This window comes from Vespa velutina, chromosome 2 (genome assembly GCF_912470025.1).
Source record: "Vespa velutina chromosome 2, iVesVel2.1, whole genome shotgun sequence".
NCBI lineage: Eukaryota > Metazoa > Arthropoda > Insecta > Hymenoptera > Vespidae > Vespa > Vespa velutina.
Genome location: NC_062189.1, coordinates 9,052,884 through 9,069,102, shown reverse-complemented (window position 1 = coordinate 9,069,102; position 16,219 = coordinate 9,052,884). Strand labels below are relative to the sequence as shown.

The 16,219-nt window shown below is 34.8% G+C and overlaps 1 protein-coding gene across 2 annotated transcripts; it reads right to left on the bottom strand.

Moving 5' to 3' along the window:
- Positions 1-1,812: 1,812 nt before the first annotated feature.
- LOC124946490 (chymotrypsin inhibitor-like) lies at positions 1,813-7,963 on the bottom strand. Of its 2 annotated transcripts, XR_007100095.1 has the most exons (4): positions 7,895-7,963; positions 7,504-7,831; positions 7,162-7,397; positions 2,588-2,634 (listed from the first exon to the last, which is right to left on the bottom strand). XR_007100095.1 is itself a non-coding variant. In XM_047487239.1 (3 exons), the coding sequence occupies exons 1-3, from the start codon at positions 2,832-2,834 to the stop codon at positions 1,967-1,969; spliced, it is 246 nt and encodes an 81-aa protein (XP_047343195.1). In that variant the 5' UTR covers positions 2,835-3,017; the 3' UTR covers positions 1,813-1,966. The 2 variants fall into 2 exon arrangements, 1 of the variants encoding a protein (XP_047343195.1); XM_047487239.1 differs by lacking the exons at positions 7,162-7,397; positions 7,504-7,831; positions 7,895-7,963 and adding exons at positions 1,813-2,050; positions 2,780-3,017 and having other exon boundaries at positions 2,528-2,634.
- Between the last annotated feature and the right edge of the window lie 8,256 nt (positions 7,964-16,219).

Below are 16,219 nucleotides of genomic sequence, written 5' to 3'. Positions count from 1 at the left end.
GTATATATAGGAAATATTATAAATATAAATTATTAATTTTTTCGTTTGTAATATTAAAATATGTTATTATGCGATGATACTAATAAATTCATACTGCTGATAGTATGATTTCATAGTGATGACATTGAATTCCGACAACTTTAAATGTTATTGACAATGAATTTTAGTGATGTAAAGTGTACTGCGTGAAATTATTTAAATTATCTTATAACAAGAGGAATATAAGATAAAAATTAAACGATCTTATATATCCATCATTCAAAGAATTTTATTTATATTTAATAATTCAATGAAAATATAAAAATCTCATTCGATGCAAAATTAAACTTTTCGGCACGTCGTAACAGATCATTCGCACGTTTCGATTTTTTAAACGCATCATTAATTTTTCCGAATCGACATCAACACTATATGTCCCGATAAAAAACCAATTCGGCGAAATTATCGGACAGTCAAAACACCCACAACATGTGAACGATACATAAAATCAATAATAACGCTTATTACAATTGTCACGTATTTAAACAAAAAAATGATTAAAGCCAAAGATAAAAAAGAAATCGAAAAAGTGATGTTTTTTCATGTAAATCCCGCATTATAATGCAAACATTTTGAGACGAAGAATCATAACAATTTGTATAATCATATTTTTAATTTTTAACTCGACATTAGATAAAAAATACATAACACATTCTAGGAAATATTTTCTGGGTTATTTGTCCAACTGATTTTATTTTTTTACGTAACGTCATTTTACCAAAGAACTCGCTCGTCGTATTAACAATCCGATGTTAAAGTGCATGGCCTAAACATCGTATCGCTAATTAGTTGGTGAACCCACTGTATAAAGTAGAGCGTAGCGACATGAGATAACAAAATTATCTCGTGTTGACTTTGAGGAACTTTGGATTATAAAGACGTTTCTTCTTTGATGCTTGCTTCTTCGTAGATGAGAAAGATAAAGTTGATAAATAAAGCGGATTAATCTTCCTCAATATCAAATAACCGTTCGATTTATAATAATAATTTCTTTTTTACAAAAGTATGCGAAAGATTGTCGGATATCGATTAAAATTATCGATATTAAAAAAGACAGACGACATATTTGAAAAGATCATATTTTTTGTTTGAACAGTTACATGATAAAAACTATAGGTAATTATAATAGGTAATCAAAAATATTACATAAATAATACAAAATATTAAAATAATAGGTGAATCTTATAATTTTTATATGTTTCTCAAATAAAAATTTCAAATATTATAAATTAATATTTTTCCATTTGCAAATCTTAGTAACTGTAAAAATATAGTAAGCTTATATATGCTTCTTCTCAAAATTTCTTTAATTTTCTTGAAATTTCAAATTAAGTACGTCTCATAATGTACGCAGCGAGCAAGCAAAAACTACTCAATAAATCAAAAATCTTCCAGTCTAAATGTTCTTCTGTAAACAAGAATAACGAAGATAAATATGACGGATTCTACGAGTTTTACTACATCTATTTGCTTCATTACTATCGCTATAAATCTATTACAAGATAGTCAATTAATTATCTATTTGTAAAATCGCAAAATTTATGTTATGACTAATCGAAATAAAATAATGTATATTTATTATGTATATCTGATCACACCTGAAGATACATTTACGACACATTTTTAGATAAAGAAACGATTCGTATTCTACATATAAAACTAGAATTAATTCAATTATATGATTCACTAATGTGAATCAAGCACGTATTTATAATAAAAGAGAATATGTTTTATATTTAAGATATTTTCTTTTATTAAATAAAAATGGCTTAATCTAGACTTCCATGAATGATGTAATATACAATAAACTTTGTAATTTATTTAGAGGATATCATTAAAAAATAAATACAGAGATCCCTCATTAAGTCTTTAAGAAAATATCTTCACATCTTTTTTAAAGTTATAATAAAATTTTTCCATTTCAGTTCTAACTACAATCTTTGGTCAAAACACAATTTCCGTCATTATTTTCAACGAATCCTTCTTTGCATCGGCATCCGACAATACATTTCTGTGGAAAAAAGAATAGAAATAAAAAATTAGCTTCGAAAAAAGTCAAAGACAAATTAGAATCTTATGAATGAATCAACAGCAATGAAACGTAAAGTTTCTCCTTCAAACTTTTCCTATAAATTTGAAGATACAAAAAAAGTCGATCTAATAATAATTATTTAGTATTAAAAGAAAAATACGAGAAGAATAAGTAAGATCCAAAACTGTAATACACAGATGAACTTGTTTTATTGTTACCTGCATAAATATATTCCAAAGGAATACTAATCTTAATAATTTCAAAAAAAGGAACGACAATGACCTTGATAATTTTAAAAATAATGGCTTTAAAAGAAAAGATATTATTTTTAGAATACCTGCATTGTTGAATCTTCAAATTCAAAAGAGATGAAAGGATACATTCGTATTCTGTTTCTCGTATCTCGTTCTTTACACAACGTGTTTAAAATAAACGAGGAAGAAAAGCAACACTCACCAAAACGCAGACATCTGGAGAAGGATTTTTGCAGCTTGGCTGGCAGACGGATCCGCAGGTGTCAAATATTTGGTTAGGACCGCACGCGGATCCCTGGGGAAAAGCGGCTAAACAGAACAACAGAAGTGACAGGTCGTTTCGCGAGTCCTCTCGTTAAAATATACATACAGCGGTATATCTTTGGACACGCTTCGTCTCTATTTTTCACTCAATTATATTAAAAACACTGACTAAATCAATAGAAAAACTTACAAGTGCAGTAGATTATAGCGATAAAAAGAGCCAAAATGATCAGTTTCTGCGACATTTTGAAAATTAAACGGAGCGTCTTCTTTTTTCACTTGTCACTGAATGGTTACCGATATTTTCTGATACTGATAACGCTCGAACGGGCTGCTTATATAGTAATAATTCATCGGCATATCGCGATTCCTTCTTTTTTTGCTATAGTTTTCTATCATTAAAATCACATCATTATCTATACTGAATCTTGAAAAATATATTTGTTTTTCTTTTTTTCATTGGAAAGCACTTTTTCCGAAATCCCTTTTTTACGTCGATTGTCTCAAATAATATTTAAAAAAATTACTAAATGTATAACAATCACTTAAATCGTAACATCAGTTTTTTTTTTATTATTACTGAATATAAATAATATCTAATAATAAATATATAAAATAACTGATAAGAGTATGATAGATAAATTAAAAATATATAAGTTTCATTTGATTTCATGCATGTTATAAATATTTTTAAAAAACCCAATCAGATTAATGTAATGTTAATAGCAAAGCATATTCTCAAAATAATATAGATACGAGAATTAATAATAGAACTGAAGAAAATAATTGTCTCTATTATATGGAATAGCCTGTGGATAACCAACGTGTCACGTTCGAACCCTTTTGAAATCCCGTTCGATTAAGGCATCGAAGCCAAAACCGGATTAAACGCATGGCCAAACATCTTTATTAATTAAGGATACGGTTAATAACTCGGCGGAATCATACCCTCGTTATGACGACGATCCCCATTCGCAAAAGAGGGACTTCAAAAAACGGAACCCTATTTTAAAGCGATTTGTCACCGACAGAATTTAACAGGACATTAAAAGACTCGCCGTACATGAGCCCATCAAAAATAAATTTAATACGATTAGCGATGATAATTAGTAATCTAAGGAAAATAACTAATGAGATCAACTAAATAATCGTAACAAAGACTTTATCGATAACAATGAATTTTTCGATAATAATAAATAGACGATCATTACAACGTACAATATTTTACGAGATAAATAGATTTAAAAAATCGACTGAATAAGAATAAATTATCTTGTAAATGTTATTATATGGATATTAAATTTCTATTTTTCCTTATTCTCAATAAATCGTTCTTTCAAAGGAAGCAACCTATCACTCCTACCCTCTTTCCAAGTTGGAATAATTTTTACATAAATAAGGTACTTTCGAATGATTCGTTCTTGTTTCTGAGATTGCAGAAACGTTGAACCGCATAAAAGAATATCGCATAAAAGAATGAAAAAAAGAAAAAGAAAAGGCTCGAGCTTTTATATTCGATTCGAAGAAAATAACTTGAGGGAAGGTAGAATATCATCCAAATAAACAGACATAGCAATGATACGAGCGAATATATCGAGATGTCGACCCTATCGACAAGCTGTTGCATCGCTATTTTCCAGAATTCGCAAGTATTATAGTTTGCAATAAGACAGAGAAAAAAAGGGAAACAGATAAAATATAAAGAGCAAATAAAAATTAAAACGCGAAAAAGATAGTTAACACATTCCTTTTAATGGTAAAAAGTACACGAAATAATCTAATTTAATGAGAGACATCGTTTTGAAAATGCAGAATGCAACTCATGCGAAAGAAAAGTACTTCTCCTTAATGGAATTCATGAATCTTCGCAAATTAGAAAAAACTTATCGACCACGAATCGATGATTAAATCTCAATCGTCTATTTCAATAAGAAAACAAAATATTACTAATAGTCTCTCAAAAGATTAAGATCGATTGAGATCATTAAAAAATATGTTATTTAATCGAATAAAAACAAAATAAGTAGCGAAATTTTTTTTGTAGAGGTCTACCGCTTTTGAGAACCCGTTTTAAAGTATGCGGAACGAGTGAAGGAAATGAGAATAATTATACGTTTCTAACAACTATGTTAGATTATTTGGATGAGACTCACACGATAAGAACTTCAGGAGAGTGAAGTTATTATGCACGCGGAGAGAGAAGAACGTTATATCCTCCCGGTTTAATTACTCGATGCTTCCGTTTTAATCGTCCGTCGTTTGGACGCGTAAAGCGTAGGAAATAATTATAACAGCCCCTTCAAAGACGCAACCCATCGAGCGTACTCGCGAAACATTCGAGCAGTCTGCAGGTGCAGATCTGAAAACGCCTCAAGGACGCGACACAATGTCGATTCCTCTCTTCGTTCTCTCATGCATTTTCCTAAATTTTCATCTTCTTCTTCAACGGAGACAGAGAAAGTACTTACCAAACCTACGGAATTCGCATTTACTTTGCTAATGATAAATTCTCTCAATTTAATTTCTAATTAATATAGGTGTAATTCGACAATATGATTCATTCCAGATCTTTCAACGAGAAATTCTTAAGAAAGATTAAGGAAATAAAGAAAATTGATTTCGAATGTTCTTTAATTCTCAGCTAATGAAATTATCTCAAGGAACTATCACATTAAAATATGATCATATCGCATATATTATTCATATTTGATATATCTTCGCTATATATCAACGAAAGTAATAAGATAAACATAATTTCTTTTTAATTTTAATGAGACAATGCTTTTCGTTTCCTTGAAACATAATTATTCGAGAATCCTATTGCGTTGAACTCTAAGAAAACCTCGATGGTCGAGCGATATTCCGATTTATCGTCCAAAACGTTTTCAGAAACTTACGACACTTACGAGAGTTTCCTTTTTCCATTAGGTAGATTGAAAAACTCTACACAAGAACTTTCGAGGTGTCGAACACCGACAATAAAACGTTTTAGTATTATTTCATGGAAAATCATGAAGTAAATAAAATGTAGAGGATTAAAACAAACTCTTCTGCTTAATGAGAGATTTAAAAAGAAGAAAAATAAAAATAAAAGGAAGAAGAAGACAAAGAGTTATTCCAAGCATTATCTGTCGTTTCGCTCAAGAGAAGAAAAAGGGTTGAAGATCCCGAGTCGCATACATCCTCGTGAATCGTAAAAAGGGCTGTACTGCTCGACAAAGTCCACCTGCGATACGATGAACACGGTGATAAAATTTCAGGGAGCGGCTGTTTACGGTTACCAAGGAAACCTGCCAACCGGTAGCCATATGCGCGCGTGCGACGCGTTACGAGGGCGTTCGACCGACTACAACGATTCTTCTCTTTACCTCGCAACCCTTTACGATAGGGGATGATCAACGTATCAACTTATATAAGCAGTTAAATATATTTTGGTGATAAGATAAAATGAAATTTAAAAAATTCAAATATATCAATGTTCGAAATTACATGACGTTACAAAGAATTAAATGAGCAAAATAATCTGAATATGTGAATAAATTAAAAAAAAAAAAAAAAAAATCGATGAAATGAATGAAATTTTTGTTTAACAAACAATTTCTAAAATAGTATGATGCTTTTTCGAGTTACTATAATCTTCGCAGCAATCTTGAACAATCCATTTGTTACGTACACTCGTATACGAACGTACTGCCACGTATGTATCCTTGAACTGATTCGAGGTTCGCGAACCTGCTGTTTTCTCACGACTACGTCCACGCAAATCGAACCTAAGCAAGATTAACCGACGACATTTTCCACGGAGAATCGACTTAAACAAAGCTGTTTCTATCGTGATCTATCGACTTTGAATATAAAGATCGAATGAGATACATTTAATAAAAATAAAGATAAATGAGATACATACAATTATCTTAATCTTATCAATTTTTTTTTCGTAAATGTATATAACATTGAATATAATAAAATTAATTCTAATTTAAATATAGTTATCTAATATGTTGCATACCTTTTATTTCACAAAGTTATAACTTTTAAAAATCATATTATTTACAATTCATATGACGTACATAGATAAATAATAAGCTCGACGAGAATTAACTTGTTAACCGGTAAAAATAAATTAACTCATCACAATGACTTAATTGTTATAAAAAAATAAATAAATTATTACATTCTCATAGCTATTAAAAATGCTATCTATACTTCCTGATTCTTCTTTTTACGATTGATAATTAAGCTTCTTATCTTCATTAAAGTATTATTTTATTTTTAATTTAATAAAATAAATTTCATACAACTATCAAAAATCTTCTTAACTAAGAGATTAAGAACAATAGCCCGTAGGTAGACTTTATCATCGGAAAAGAGTTCCATGCTAAAGAAGGAAGTCAAAGATGGATCTTGGTGGACTCGATTCGCTTCGCAGCACCATTATCGCAGCCTTTCACTGAAATCGTTCAAAGCAGTAAGAGGATCGTCGAAAGAACACGACGACCGTCTCTCCGTCATCCAGAATGGAGTCCAAGGACTCTACTTCGATGCCCGATTGTGCAACAGCTATCTTTTTACCGAGTCGGTCAACGATCCGTCCATCGCACTTTGTCCCATTGCAACTCGAACTCGCATCAGAAATAGAAGAACGAACTCGATCTTCTCGAATTCGCGTTGTACACCTTTCTACCGTTGCACGATTTGCAGCTGCTGTGGTTTCCGGGCACGAAGCGACCAGTTGGCCCAAGCGTTGCCAAATTGTTCCTTTCCTTTGTTCTTTCTCCGACTATACGTATTACGAATGTTCTATTTTTCTTTTTCACAAAAAACAAACGTTGAATAACGATGAACAAGAGAAAACAACACAAGAGTGTCATTATTATGATAGAATTCATTCGAATTTGTAAACGATCGACTTACCTTTGCTCGCCCCGTTGGAAAATGCGCTTCCTCTTTTTTCTTTTTTTTTTCTTGTCCACATAGACTGGACTCCCCTCCAGCGAAGAACTGGTGTATGCCGGTGAGTCTCTGTCACTCGATAAAACGACGAATCCGCGAAGGTTAGAGGCAAAATCATCCCTCGTTAATGCCAGGGTAATGACTGGGGTGGTAACGTTTTTGAGAACCCTCGATGAGCCACGTTTTATGCTCCCCCTTCCACTTTCCTTTCCTCCCGCCTTTTTGCATGTTTCGCGACCCTCGATCACGGCCAGCGGGGATGCTCCGATTCATCGTTCCGGTTCTCTCCCTAACGGAGAAGGGCCGGAAAATAAAATCACCCGCCAAAATTCGGCGCAATTTGCATGCGTACTTTTTGGTGAAAACTTTTTTTTCAATCTCATCCGGAACACTCGGTATCGGTTGGTTCGCACGATCTCCATAAAATGGGGTCTCGAGCTTACGAGCTAAAATACGTTCACTTTGATACAAAATTTCATCTAATACATGTAAAATTGTGTGATAAGACATTATAGTTTGTTCTAAAATGTTTTAAGGGAACAGGAAGCTAATCGTAAATAAGAATATTACCAGATCCTATTGAGCCGAATACGAGGGAGAGAAGAAGAAAAGATTCTGTTCACATTAGATACGTCTAAGTCCCTCACAGGCTCGAATATTTCGTTCAAAAGAATAAGGATACACGAAGCAGGTGCCACGAAATGAGTTCCGTCGACGTATCGCGTTTGATTGACGTCCTCCGGACGGAGGTATTAATCGTGAAAAAAATCGGCTAATAGATTGTGCCCAACGACGAGGGAGGATCTGTCCTTCGCAGCGAAAGAGCTTCGCGAAAGAAACTTTGAGGAAGGGTAGATGCTAGTCAACGATAAGACGATACGGGTAGTCATTTACGAGTTCTAAAAAAATGACGCTGTCGAGAAACTAAATGGAAAAGTTTGTATTTATTTACAAATGTAGCTACATATTTACATATATATTTATAATAATAAGTCGGAACATTTTTAAAAGTCGGTCAAATAGAACATTGCAATTGTGTAAGCATCGTATTAATCATTTCACTTCAACAATAAATCATATTCGATATTTCACTCTCTTGTAATTGTCCGTAAGTGTAATAGATGGTTTCGAGGAATCGCTTTTCACGAAAATATACGAATCGAGCGAGTCAAGAAGAAAGAAGGAAATGAGACTCATGTCGAGCGGCAGTCAGGGGGCGTAATAAAAATTCGTCGGCACGCAAAAAGCCTGTAATTACGGAGAGTCAGGCGTACCGATAATGACGCCTCGCGGAACCAACAAAATCCCGTCGTCGCAAAGTGGTAATACGAAAATAAGAAGGGTGCTTTCACGAAGGGTTCCACATCAAATCCTCGTCCAAAGAAACGGGACTAGGACAGCTGTCGACTGGGTTGCTAAAACAAAGCCTAGATATTATTATCATTGTTATAAATACCAAGAAACTAATATTATAATAATTTTTTTCGATTTTTGTGAAATAATATACAAAGAAAACATATCTTATCTAGATGACAGTAAGTGTCACAGAGCTATCGCGAAAGTAGTCTCGATTTTTCTCCTTGACAATTTTAAATCCACCCACCTGACATCAATCTCGAGGGCGCAGAAAGCCAAAGTCGAGGACTTTACGCCGACATCGTCATCGGCTTTTTAACGTCTTCCTCTTAAATCTTCCGCGCAAGAAACGTTTCCACCTTACGGCTTTCCATCAGGGAATTTAAAGAAAGACTCGTAACTCACCTGTACATACGCATACTATTTCAGCGTGTGTGTACATACTTGTTTACATTACTTATTCCATGCTTCAAGTCATAACATCGAAATATCGTTATACGGAGATACCTATGGTAACTTCATGAAAAAGAGAGAGAGAGAGAGAGAGAGATTTTGACAATAAACTCAGTACACTACAGTAGATTATCAAACTTTGTGAATTCTATTTTTTATGTGTCAAGAAACATAAATATCGTAATACATCGTACACGATTATATAAAAATACGTAAAATTGTAACAATTTGAGGTCAAAGTAAAAGCGAACCAGGGAACCATGCGTACTTTTCTTCGAGAAATATAAAATCATGTGTGAATTAAAGAGTACGAATCTTTAACTAAGAGTAAATATGGTCTTATCGCGTGCTGACCGATAAGAGGAACTCCTCCTTGTAGGATATAAAAATAGAAGGATAAAGGCATCTTGGCACGGTAGTATAAAAGTGCAAGAACATCGGAAAACCGACATGACTGGTATCGCCAAACGTATAATTTCGACCAATAATTCCTATCTACGGACGATTTGAGATGAATCGACGCGTGCTTCCGATTGGCCGAAACCCTCGATTCCATTATAGTACGGTAGATAACACATACGATTTGATGCTCTCTCTCTCTCTCTCTCTCTCTCTCTCTCTCTCTCTCTCTCTCTCTCTCTCTCTCTCTCTCTCTTTCTTTTTCTTCCTTCCTTATAACACACACATGTTTAAGATCTTTATGTGGAAACGCTGTTAGAAAGAGAATATCCATAAGATCGAATAGATAAAATAAATCATCAGAAGAAATGGACTCGAATAGCTTCGCTATTTTGATTTGTCGAAATGTGATTCAACAAGAAAGAGTACTCGTAAGCTCGTTATTTTTAAAATGATCGATCCGTTGAAGTCAAGTCTATCTTTCGAATTAAATTGAATACTGTAATACGTATGTACTACGTAATATGTAATACGTATGTAATACGTATGTACGTAGATTTTCAATTTTAAAGATATAAAAGAAAGAGAAAATAAGGTGGATGGAACGGAAAATAATCGTCACAAAAAAATTATCAATAAGATCGTGCACATTTTTTTCTAAAAAACTGTCACGATTGGTAAACTGAAAATAAAGAGGAACCGAAATCGCAGACTTTATCATAATTACATTTTCTCGAAGCACACGTAGGCGCGACTCGTCTTACTTCGTAGAGAAAAAAGGATCGACTCGCAGAAAGCCGAAGCTCGCTTCACATTTCCAGACAGCGAAATAGCTTTTCAATCTCGACGAAGGAGCTTTTTTACGTGGCGCACAGCGCGATGAAAAATCGTGGGCGCAATGATGATCGATGCGTTCTTGGATAAAGCGAGAATCGGTAGGGGTGAACATGTATTCTCGATACGCTATCGAATCGACAGACGGACGAATCTACATCAAGGTAATCACGACGATACGTCATATGGAAAAAGGTTATACATCCATCGACAAGTCTCTCTCTCTCTTTTCCTTCTTTCTCACGTGCAGCTCACGCGTTTCACCCTCCGGCGAAGCGTTAGGGCGCGAGCAAAAATCACGGCTGGTAAATTAGGCATCCTCCTACGCGTGACGGACCCTCGCATTTGTCAGAAGAAAAACGAAGAATATGCGAGAAAAGGATAAAGAGATACATACGTACCTACTGCGTATTCCATCTCTCTCCCTCCCTTCCTCCCTCCCTCTCTTTCTCTCTCTCTCTCTCTCTCTTTCTCGTTTTCTCTCTCCCTTTCGTTCTCTCATGGAGAGCGAGTATAGACTATGCACAACGTGGATTTTTACGAATTGGATACCAGTGAGAAAAAGGCGTCCCATCGAATGCTACCCTGGAGACTTACGGCAAGCTTTTGCTATGAAATTTTCGATCGTCCCGCCGGAAAATCAAGAAAAATGATCTCGTTTTAATAACGGAGTACCCGGGAAATGAAATCGGTCCGTACGAGGAGAGATGGGAAAACGTACTTGCAATTTTTCACAAACTTCCGAGATATACTATCTTACCTGACGTGCTGCTAAACCTAAAAGAGAAAGAGAACAAAATTTTTCCTTCCGGAATCAAGAATATCGACTATCGTCGTATTCATCTTTTTTGAAGGAAACATTAAACCGTCTCAATTACGTTAAAAGAAAAGAAAAAAAGAAAGAAAAAGCGAAACAGAAAATATTTAATCGTAAAACAAAGGTAAAATATAGCTTCTATCGACTACCAAAAACAAATTGAATATGGGAATATGCTCATAAAGAGATTCACCGACAAAGAAAAAAGGACCGAGGAAGAAAAAAGAAACAGAAAGAGAGAGGAGAGAGAGAAAAAAAAGAATAAAAGAAAGAAAGAGAGAGAGAGAGAGAGAGAGAGAGAGAGAGAGAGAGAGAGAGAGAGCAAGGTTATGGCTGTGGGAAGAAGAAATGTCATCGTTGAAGCACGATATTTAACTTCTTTATGGTCTTTGCAAAAATAAAAAGAGGTCGAACACGTGCTGGTGCCATTGCTGCTACGCCATCAAATTCTTTGGCGCTACCTATTGCGTTTCTTCTATTCCGAGAGTACCAAAAATAGAGAAGAAGGTGAAGAAAAAAAAAAAAAGAAAACAGGACGTACTACTCGTTCGTCTTCTTCGTCCTCCACGCGCTTGAAAGAGCTGCGTAGTTTGACCCATATACTATACGTTCTATCACACACGCATATTTTCGCGCACGTGTTGTTCGAATTTGCGTGAAGGTCGAACCGGGGACCGTCCTCCCTTCTTCATCCAACAGGATCTCTTATATAAATGCTACTATTGATGTGTGTGTGTTCGCTCGTGTATTCGCATGGTCACGTAATAGGGGCCCTTGGGAGAAAGACCTTGGGCCCCGTATGCCTGCTCGACCGCTTTTGCCTGCCTTCCAGCTGCCTCTCGCGCACACACAACAGTCTCCCGTATTTTTTCCTCCTATATATATCCCCTCTTTTGCGAATTATCGGGACCTTGAATTCCATCCACGCTCGCACGGACGCAGGAAGAAGCAACGGCGAAACATGCAATGCACTTTTAGCATTCCCTCGATTTTCTCTCTCTCTCTCTCTCTCTCTCTCTATCTCTCTATCTCTTTTTTATCTTTCTCCTTCTTTTTTTATCGTTTCGAATTTATTGCATTTAAAAGAAAAGGGAGGAAGAAATGGTCGAATAATAACAAAGAATAAAACGTTCGTTATATAATTTTCGATTAGAACTACAGCATGTCAAAAAAAGAAAATAAAAAACAATCAATCGTATCGAAAGTTTTATCGTTATTCAAAGAGTCGACGAGTACTCCATGAGAAACTTCGAGAAATAGGCAGGTCCGGTTTTCTACGTATACACGTAAGAGGGATTAGTCGTACGAGGACTCCATCGAACGAAAAAATGCTTATCATTAACGAGGTCGACGACAAAGTCCATGAAGAAAGTTCTCATTGTCCGTTCGCAAAAATCGATACTCTGAACAAAACGAACGAAGAAGTATGCTCGATACTTTTCCAGTCGGTACCCTTTCTATATAAGAATACAACAACGACGAAGATATCGAGAGTAGTGCAATTATTGTAGGACGTGGTAGTCTTCGAAAAAGAAAGCCGAAGGGCGCTGCGTCGCTCTCGTCATTATTTTCACGGCACCCGACTGCTCAATGGTCCGCGATCCCTCGTGTAGCCACACGACAATAATATTACGAATCGGCCCTTAATCGAAGAACCTATGCCGTTTACCTTTTCGATCGTGGAAGAAGAGACCGATTTGGAGTGCCCTAAAACCTTACTCCTAGCTTTTTCCTCGAATCGATATTTAATAGTCTCGGAAAACGAGTATACGATAGAAGTAAAATCGTCAGCTTATTCCAGGCTTAGATATCCCCTAAGAGGTCCTTCGGTGAATTAATTTTCACGCAATTCTCCAACTCGACCATTCTGTGTCACCAACATAAAAGGGAGGACCAAACGAGAATGAAGAGAAATTTATTGTATCGGAAAAACTCTATCGATACAACAGATATCTATAACAAAGAAATAGAAATTAGGGTAAAATTCGAAATAAGTACAATGATGAAAAAAAAACGTTAAGGATTAAACAGATTAAGAAAATGTTTTAATTTTATAAAAAATTTCACATTCTAAAAATATCACGAGTAGGTATTACTAAACGGAATTACAATGTATCAGAATCGTGAGTCCAGAGATCATCGAAGAGAAAAAGAAGCGAATGTAGACGTACGCATATTTGAAATTCAGATAGCCGGATTGTTTCGCGCAAATCAAGAGAAATGTGACCCTGGTGAGTTTCCGCAGGAAATATCGCACCCTACCATTCGACTCATCCTTCCATTCAAAGCCCTCGTCTCTACGACTCACGAGTCTCTCTGTTTACAGTTAAATCACTTTTGTTCTCGACGCTTGTCACTCCTCATGGACCATTTCCATCACCTTCTACTTTCTCTTTTCCTATTGTATCCTTCATCTCGAAAGACACACGCGATGTAGATCATTGATTTAATCGTATATATGTATAAATAATATATATCGAGGGCAAATTCAAAACTTTAATTTATTTTTCATATTTCGAGTGCCCCATCTACTCTATTAACATTTGCATTTATATATGTATTTACATTTGAATCGTATTTTTTAATTCATTTACATTTTAATTTTATTACAAAGCTCTCTTAAGCTTTTATTCGAAATTTTTACGCACGATGAACACATTTTCTTTCTTTTTCCATTTTCTTTCTATCATGAGGACTATTTCCGTTTTACCCTCTTAGAAAATCATCGACTTTCTTTGTTGACCTACCACGGAAATGCAAGCATTGATTTAAGAGACGAACAAAATTTATTTGGCGGGCCAAACTCGGTGACAAAGAAAATTGTCGAAAAAAAACGAGATTGGAATGTGAACGCTTACCGAGTGGAATCCGTAGATTTTAATGATCCTTTGTTATCCTCTCTAGCAGTGTCATGCGAGAAAAGGAAAATCAATAGCAGCTGCCTTTTAAGAGAGAAAGAGAGAGGAAGAGAGAGACAGAGAGAGAGAGAGGAAGAGAGAGAGAGAGAGAGAGAGAGAGTTCCATTTAATCCCCCGTTAAGTCGTCCCTATATACCTTATTTTTCTTTCTTCCTAACTCTACTCTCTTCCTCGAGTTCTCTTATCCGAGAAAGTTTCGTAGGAAACTCCTTCACCTCGAAAGATCGAGGCGTTGAGAGGTTTCGGAAAAGTTCATTCGTGCGAGCTCGATCGCGAAAAACTGAATTAACGTTATGCGCTAGGTATAAAAGAAAGATAAAAATAAAACAAAACATAAATGATATCCCTTTACATTATACATGGTATCTCGCCTCAATTGAATCACGAATTATTTGAAATTCTTAAAAGGCAAACCATTGTGATATATCACCTAAAGATTATTTTTATCAATTTTTATTGACAAATGAATATTTATAAAAAAAATCCTTTTTTATCATTTACATACATACGTTTAAAATACTAAAAATTCAACACGATAAAATATTGTTTTTATAAGTTAAATGTATTTATTTGCCAATCTCTGTTCAGACCAATTTTCGATCGAACGAAATCAAATATTCCCATGCCATTTAAAAGTGTCGTTTATTTTATAATAAAAAAATTTTACGTGCAACTGAAAATAATGGTTTCAAAAATTCTCTTGGAACATTAAATCAATAGGATAAAAATTCATCGAGATTTCTGTGCTTAATTAAATACATATAGTTTCGAAAAAAAGAAAGCAAATAACCGTATATTATATCATAACAACTCCGTTAATAATTTGAATATCGATCTAATAATTTGAGAACATATTTTTTAGGTCTGAAACATTAAAACGATTTAACGAAAAAATTGGATTTTGTTAAACCGTCACGATGGCATTAATGATAATAAAAAAAATCTTTATAAATCTGCATGACGTCAAATGTTATTCAGGCATCACGATGATTAATTTTTTAATATTACGACTCAAGATATAACGATTCCATTCAAAGTAGTTCGATTAAAACGGGACATCCTGTAGATCCTAGAGGTGCAATAATTCAAAGCCCTTTAAAAGGGCGATCGAGAATGATTTAACGTGCATTGTGATACTGTTCGCACGTTAAATTTATGAGGTTCATCCTTTGTCCTCCGTTGGCATAACCGGTATATCGATAACGAGTCTCTTTTCCTTGTTATACCCATTATGTCTGTAACTATTTTTATGGGAAACATCTTGTTACGATCGGCAAAAGAGAGAGAGAGAGAGAGAGAAAAAGGGAACGCGTTCACGGCTTTTTTCTTTGTCCCGTCGGCCGACTACCTACCTGAAGAGCATGTGACCAAATGTGGAACAGTCCTCAATTTCTGTATTTTATTCCTACCAGTCAAATAAAGTACCGCAAAAGATAACTGTATCTATGTGAGCTTTGTGAATTTCCTCATAACAGTATATTCGTCTCACTTGCCGAAAGATTTTTAATTTTTTTATTAAAAAGAAAAAATTTCTAAAAAAGAAAATTTATTGTCTTCTGTATAATTTATGATCTTTATCTCCTATATCCATGTTACATTTAATGTGTCTGATTGACTATTATAAGGCAATTTACGACAGTGATATTACTTCGTTCGACTCATTATTGACCGCAATGATTACCGTTTTCGTTATATCAGAAAGTTAGAGCCATCGGGTCAACATCGATAATTCTCGTTCGACCATCGTAGATCTCCCAGTGGACTCATTGTTTCAGTTTTTCCTTCGCTCTTTCTCCCTCTCTCTTTCTCTCCCTCTCTCAAAGGAAATCGAAAGCCCCATTCGAAATGACTCTTCCTTCGGACGCTGGTCAAATTCATTGTGTCGAAAAGCAAGAGTCCG

Bases quoted from the DNA above. Each gene is read 5' to 3' on its own strand.
- LOC124946490 (XM_047487239.1), bottom strand. From the start codon at position 2,834: ATGTCGCAGAAACTGATCATTTTGGCTCTTTTTATCGCTATAATCTAC. The intron at 2,635-2,779 runs GTAAGTTTTTCT...TGTTCTGTTTAG, and splicing joins CGCTATAATCTACTGCACTT to CCGCTTTTCCCCAGGGATCC. The intron at 2,051-2,527 runs GTGAGTGTTGCT...TTTTTTCCACAG, and splicing joins CTCCAGATGTCTGCGTTTTG to AAATGTATTGTCGGATGCCG.